This window comes from Sinocyclocheilus grahami, unplaced genomic scaffold (assembly GCF_001515645.1).
Source record: "Sinocyclocheilus grahami isolate Dianchi unplaced genomic scaffold, SAMN03320097.WGS_v1.1 scaffold426.1, whole genome shotgun sequence".
NCBI lineage: Eukaryota > Metazoa > Chordata > Actinopteri > Cypriniformes > Cyprinidae > Sinocyclocheilus > Sinocyclocheilus grahami.
Genome location: NW_015505605.1, coordinates 836,252 through 843,827, shown reverse-complemented (window position 1 = coordinate 843,827; position 7,576 = coordinate 836,252). Strand labels below are relative to the sequence as shown.

The following is a 7,576-nucleotide window of genomic DNA, read 5'->3' as shown; positions in this document are numbered from 1 at the left end:
TTCAATTCACGGGCAACAGCTCTGGTGGACATTCCTGCAGTCAGCATGCCAATTGCACGCTCCCTCAAAACTTGCGACATCTGTGGCATTGTGCTGTGTGATAAAACTGCACATTTTAGAGTGGCCTTTTATTGTGGCCAGCCTAAGGCACACCTGTGCAATAATCATGCTGTCTAATCAGCATCTGCCACTCCTGTGAGGTGGATGGATCATCTCGGCAAAGGAGAAGTGCTCACTAACACAGATTTAGACAGATTTGTGAACAATATTTGAGAGAAATAGTCCTTTTGTGTACATAGAAAAAGTCTTAGATCTTTGAGTTCAGCTCATGAAAAATGGGGGCAAAAACAAAAATTTTGCATTTATAATTTTGTTCAGCGTTTAATCATTTTCTATTTTTAACTGTCTTAAATTCATTTTAAATCCATTTTTAAATCATCTTCAACGTTTTTAAATTCCTTGTTTTATTTTTGTGATTAATATTATTTTTTTTATGATTACTTTACTTTCTTTTTATGTAAAGCACTGTGAATTACCATTGTGTACGACATGTGCTATATAAATAAACTTGCCTTGCCTTGCCTAGTTCATACTGCTGTGTATTATAGTGTTATATTAGCGCATATAACAGAATTTTTTTTAATTGATTACGTCACATTTCTACATATTCTTTCATTTGATTTGAGTCAAACTATAACAATTTGTCTTTTTAAAATTCATGTAAACAATTTAATCAGACTAAAGACACATTTACACAAATAAAAATAACTGTAACAATTGGCTGATATGACCAAAATCTTATTTCATGACACGATAAATGTATTTTACAACAAGGATATATATCACAAAATAGTTATATATTTTTGTTATTAAAAACTAGAACAAAGTAGCAAATTACAGCTAATAGGACAAATATAACAGAACTAAGATACAAGTTTTTTCAGGTACAGAAGGTTCAACATAATAAGAAATATTACGGAAATTAAAAAATTAAATGTAAAATTAAAACAGAATAACGATTCTTAATAAAAAAAAAATTCAGTCAAGAGCAGTGAGCAATTTTCAGTTTTTTTGTTTGATTAACATTAATGACACTGGCGGCAACAGGAATATTAGGGTGCTGTCACTTTAAGCACGTCAACACTTTTTGCTAGAGACTTGACAGAAAAAGACAGAGATAAAGACTTCATTCAATGCTTGAAAGTCAGGTTAATTCAGATTGGCTGTCAATGTTTTTTTTATCATACAAAACCACAAAACAAAACAGATATGGACTTCCCTATTCTCACAGAAATGAAAATAATTAGCATACAACTTGAAAGTTGTTGTCTTGAACGGGCCTTAACTGACCTACAGTACAGTAGATAATATAGCATTACTACACAAATTGTCACTTGTTGTTTTAGCTTTAAGTATGAATTTGGAATCCAAGTTGTAACCCATCCTAATAAACTGACTTTGTAGCTGTTTATCAATGGATGCATATCAGAAGTTTTGTTTGTATTTAGTTTTGCAATTTCCCTTAAATAATTTGTGGTCAAAAATAAGCAATATAAAATAGGGTGCATGGTTGTGTGCAAGTGAAAACGTTGTCACTTTCTGTCACCAATGAACCACAAGGAGCACCCAGCAAAATATTCCAGCACCATTGCCAATCATCACAAGCACTAACAAAAAATGCAAAAATTCTGCTCAACAACTAAAGATGCTTCCTCTTTATTTGAAACATTACTGCCACAAGTCATTTCAAAAAATGGAGTGAAAAGTGAAAAATGTTTGGACAGTAAATGACACCTATGCTGTTTGGCAGAAATTATGGCTCCTCTAATCCAAATACATCATGAAGACTGTCCAAACTATACAATATATATTTTTTAGTAAGCTATATCACCTAGCCCTATTATTCACAAAATGTAATAAGTCTGCCAAAATGGTGCACAAGGACTTTTGTTCTTCATGCTTGAAGTCAAAACCATCATTTGGTCTTTCTTGCAGCATTTAGATGTATTTGTATTCACTGAGGAAAGATGCATCTATTAAGGAAACTCATTTCTCATGCAAGCTGCAGCAGGACAGGAGTTTGGGATTTCTAATATAACTTTAAAAGACTGGATATTTTGAATTCAGGGTTTGACGTATTCTTTCGAGCAATTATCTTGTCGTTTGCACAAATCATTTTTGCATGCGCTTCATTTAAACTTTGCAGACTGACTCACTTCAAAAATATATTTTTGTCTGCAATCACACTTCACTGAAGAATTTATACGGATTAAATCAAGTCTTTTTGGCAATTCATTGTTGATATCTCATGGTGCCAGTAAGCGCTTGGATTTGATCAAGTTTGTCAAATCTTTATTCTTTGGAGTTGTTTCGTCAATATTTTTTTGCCTGGGTGTCAGGAAACTTGGGTGGTAAAAATCATATTTTGACAGTTAAGGGAGCAAGTGCTGCAATGTTCAAGAACCGGCCGGAAAGAGTAATTTAAAATTGCATCTACTGTACCTTCAGTTTTTATGAACCTCACAGTTGTAGCCAGGCAATTTATTCTAGAGAGCTGACAACTCAGCTTCCCTGCTTAATAGCAGGAAGGAGCCAGAGAAGAAGCCCTTCAGCCCTATTTGCACATCAAGAGAGGTGTGCAGGTTAAGGCTCAGGCAGTGCTCTGCATGATGTGCAGCACAGCAAGAGAAAGAGCAAAAAGATGATTAGAAGAAAATGAGGAACGCACAGGCCTGTAAAGAGTACAGTAAGGCTAAACATCACCCATGCACTTTCAATCGTGGGAGGAAATCTGTTCCTTAACTGAGATGAGCACAGTAACCACTCTGGATGGCGATTAAAGATTTGTGTCTTTAGAATGTCTGTGTCTAACTTCCAGTTTACACCTGGTATCAAGATGTGTTTTGGTAGATTGAATCACGTGTAGACATGGGGGACACATTCCCATTCACCCCTGGCTTTTTCATCCATCTCTTTTGTCCACTTTCGACCACTTTCCTGATTTCTTTGAGGGGAGGGTGTATATGGGATTTTTCTGATCTCTCAGTCTAATGCTGTGAAATAAGCTTGCGCAATTTACTTATGAATGTAAAAGGAGACAATGGAAAATGATACGGAGAGCAGCAGCTTTCGTTTCTGCTCTGATAGCTGCAAAACTATGCCGGGTAATCAGGAATGGTAAGAGAACATTGTGCTTTTCCAACCCAGGCTCATTGGAAATACATGCTTGTGGCGATGTCTCTGCAACACCGATATTTTGTACCTAAGTTTCAAAGTGAAATATCCAGTGAGTGGTGCTAAAACTCGCATTCAATATGTGAGTGTGGCCGTGTTTTTATTACGTTGGTACAGGAATGTATTGCTGCATTCTACGTTAATTACGTTGCTTCGGGTACGTATTATGGCGGTTCAGAATTCAAATGTCTGAGGAGTGTTGCTAAAAGTTTAATGCTCTATCGTGTTGGAAAATCACACACACCTTACACCAAACCCAGCCTTAAACCTATATTGTTAATGAAAGCAAAAGTGATATAAATGTATCAGTTTTCTGATCTCGCAGCATGTTAAAACAGTTTTGAAATCATAATATTGTGCAAGGAATTGTGTGAAATTTAGGCTTTTTTAGTCTAAACTCTGGCCCTGTAAATCATACTTTGTGTAAAAAGGATTCATTTAAACTGAAAACTGCAGTTATTTGTACATATAATATGTATTTCGAATTTTGCAGTAATGTAGGCAGAGGCACATATTTCCAATGAGCCTGGGTAGGCTTTTAACATTTCAAACCAAACTTAAGATTTCAGCTGGCAAAGTTTAAATCCCATCTGGCTAGAATGCTTCAACAACACATCCCATAATGTTTAAGAATCAGATCAGTAGGCATAGAGGAAGCACTCTTTTGTGCCTGTTCAAATGCATTTGACCACATTAATGTTTATGAAAGCAATACAGTCAAATGCATTTTAGAAATGGTCGAATGTGGACAAGCTCACAATATTTCAGACCCCATTTACAACTGTATTTAGCATTGTCACTTTGTGATCGACAAAAACACAACCCAATGCAAGAAACAGGGTCTAAGTCCAAATAAATCGCTGTAGGCTATATGTCATGCACAGCAATCTGCAGTGAGGAAAAGAGATGAGATCAATGATTTTCAATGAGAGTTGCTGTTTTCTGGTGACATAAGTCTGCAATTCAACAAAGCTAAGATGTTTCACTGTATGCAAATGAATAGTGAGCAACAGGAGCAAAGACCATGGAGATCATGTGATCAGGATGTTAATATTAATGATTTTGATTCCTCTTAATGATTCCATTTCCTTAACAGTTTCATTTAGTACTTTAAATGAATAAAGGAAAAGGAAAGAAAATGCTTATTTCTTGAAAAAAAAATCAATGCTTTCAATAATTAGTTAAGCTGTAAAAGGTACTGAATGAAAAAATGTACAAATTATTATTATTATTTATTTATTTTTATTTTTTTACCAACAATACATCTAATTTGTGAGATTTTACACAGACCACCAACATTATTAACACCAAGTCCTAACTGGACAACTGATGCCACAAGACGTGATAAAAATCCTAATCAGCCAAGTTGGCTATTTGTGACAAGCACCAGGAGAATCTGTTTCTGGAACGCTTTCTATTTCTGCAACATCACGGCTGACAGCTGACTGCATTTTGTGTAATATTAAAATACTTTCATTTTAGTTTGAATATCATTGTGCATGACTTTAATAGCCATAAAGAACGTAACAAATCATGATTTACCAGATATCATGAAAATAAATTAAGACAATTTTAGGAAATATTGTATCAATCACTGTGTTTTGAATTTGTATGTAGTTTAATTATTTACTTCCATTTCGTTGTGAGTGTGAGACAGCAGTGCGCTGGCAGAGAGCCCACCCACACTCTCTTCTGACTGGCTCTGATTAGTGATTGATTTTGTTGCATCCTGTAGCTGTGTCGTGTCTGGTACGGACATAAACATTGCTTGCCGCTGGAATCTTATTGCATCCTGTCTGGTTTTGAAGAGACAGTAATGCCTACTAGCGAAGAACAGTACAGCAACCTGGTGACCTCAAAAACACTGTCAGTGTTGAGAAGGGCATAAGAAATTCTCTAAGCGAAAAACATTTCTGATCAGCTATTTTCAGACTTTTTGAAACAGACTGCAAACAGTAAGCATGTTTCAACCCAGTATTCAAAACACACTTTTGAATAAAAGATGTACACATTGCATTTGAGAGATCTAGCTTGGTTTAAAATGCATGATGCATGGCACATAACATGTGCCACATGTTTAATTGATGTGCATGTGTCAATGCATTCCTTGAGCCCTGCCAGCGTGAAGCCTGTATAAATATTGCAGTTTTATGGCTCATCTGTTGAGATGAAGCCCAGGAAGACACTATGAGGTACAGCCTTGAGATGTGAAATCCATAATCCATTAAATTACAGGAACATTCCTGACTAACCATTGCCATCAGATAATGCAGATGTCAAAATGTGACACGCTGTGCCCTGGCATATATCTAATCTGAACATACAGCAAAAATTAATGGACTGTTGAGACATACCCAAAAGAAAGATCATTTTGTTGTCACGGGCAACTCTCACCATTGCGAGGGAGTAAAAGTTGTGAATTCTGTACATCTTGGTCATTAAATTCTAATAATATCATACAGTACTGCATGAATAAACATAACATCATGCATGATTGGTGTTGCAGAATCTTTCAAATTACTGAGAGGAAGAAAAATGTCTCAAAACCTTGTGAGGCAGCATTAAGGCGTTACAAGCACGCTTTAGATGCGAAGACCGTTCCAAATGGTATGCAGCACTTATTTATTTTTTCTTCCAGATATCTTCGTTTGGCCAAATTCTAAAGCAGCGTCTATGTCATTTCTTCACAGAGAAGCTAATATAATAATGCAACAAGCGCCATTAAAAAAATCACTTAAAAGACATTCTAAAAGATTATAACAGTCAATTATAGAAAGTAAAACCAGAAAGTACTGACACAAAACTAAAAACTAAAAAAATTGAATATTTTACATGTTGTGTAGTTTTATATTTATTAGAGCATGGAATTGTTAGCAATATTGATAACAGCAAACAAACACTATTTGTAAGCTCCTGTGAAGGCATTATGAAGCTAACTAGATTAAAGAGAGAGAAAAATAGAAGCAGGAAATGCAAACGTACCTGTACTGAGGGGAAGGAATGCCCTTTGCGTCACAGGCCAGTGTTGCCTCTTCCTCTAGTGAGCCCACTGTCAGATCACTAGGCTCCATTCGCCATTTCGGCCCATTGAAAGACTTATAATCCACACATTCTGAGAGCAAATGACAGAATGCAATTACATATTTGTATCTTAATGCACAGTTTAACCTGAAGTGTGTCATTTTTTCTTTTATGCAATAGTTGACCCAATAAATAGCAGAACCATACCTGTTCTTTTACTAAGGAGAGACAATTATAATGTAAGCCATACTGTAGGTTTACTCCTTCAAAGATGTAAACACTACAGCTTTGTGGTGCTATTAAACCATTGATCTGTTTGTTTGAGTATCCTAAGCAGCCAGAGACAGTGACACCGACTCAGCCAATGGTGTTAGTTTAGCGGCGGGAATAATGCCTGACTAATTTGTTCGACCAAAGGCTGATGGGTTTAAAGTCACCATGAATTCAAGATTGACTAGTCTTATTGTTATGGAAAATTACAGGGTTTATTATAAATGATTTATCTTGGTATTCATTATTATTTTTTAATTTTTTCATAACATTTAATCAAAAACTTCCTGTCCTCCTCTCTTCTCTGATGACAAGTGCACCATTAAGAGGATGACAATGATCCAGTCAGTTCCCAATGGACAAAATCAAGCCCCATTTTTATCTCATTCAAAAAGCGGTTTCGTTGGATATACATCACAATAGAGAAGCATAGATGAAAGAAAAGAAACCTGGTTGCAAATTAATAATTTTTGCAATTCTTTTATGTTACGCTTACACTAGTAAAAAGAAAAAATGACACACTTCAGCTTTAAAGTCAGCTTATTTGACCTTAACAAAATAAAATTCGATAACACTTTATAATAGGCAACGCATATTCACTATTAATCTACTTGGTACGGTGTTAAAAGAACACTCCACTATTTTTGAAAATAAGCTCATTTTCCAACTCCCCTAGAGTTAAACAGTTGAGTTTTACCGTTTTCAAATCCATTCAGCCGATCTCTGGGTCTGGTGGTAGCACTTTTAGCTGTAGCTTAGCATAGATCATTGAATCTGATTAGACCGTTAGCATCTCGCTCAAAAATGACCAAAGAGTTTCGATATTTTTCCTATTTAAAACTTGACTCTTCTGTAGTTACATCGTGTACTAAGACCGACGGAAAATGAAAAGTTGCGATTTTCTTGGCCGATATGGCTAGGAACTATACTCTCATCCTGGCGTAATAATCAAGGAACCATGGGTGCAGCAGGCGCAATGATATTACACAGCGCCTGAAAATAGTCCCCAGCACGCTCCCTGTGCAAGCAGGTGGTCACATTGGTTATGTTG

General features: G+C 35.9%; 1 protein-coding gene across 1 annotated transcript in view; it reads right to left on the bottom strand.

Moving 5' to 3' along the window:
- Nucleotides 1–7,576, bottom strand: part of LOC107551499 (contactin-3-like) — a 105,077-nt gene that overhangs the window by 78,739 nt on the left and 18,762 nt on the right. Inside the window, exon 3 of the mRNA XM_016233116.1 lies at nt 6,217–6,346. Within this exon, the coding sequence (XP_016088602.1) occupies nt 6,217–6,346 (130 nt within the window). The remainder of the gene's footprint in view (nt 1–6,216; nt 6,347–7,576) is intronic.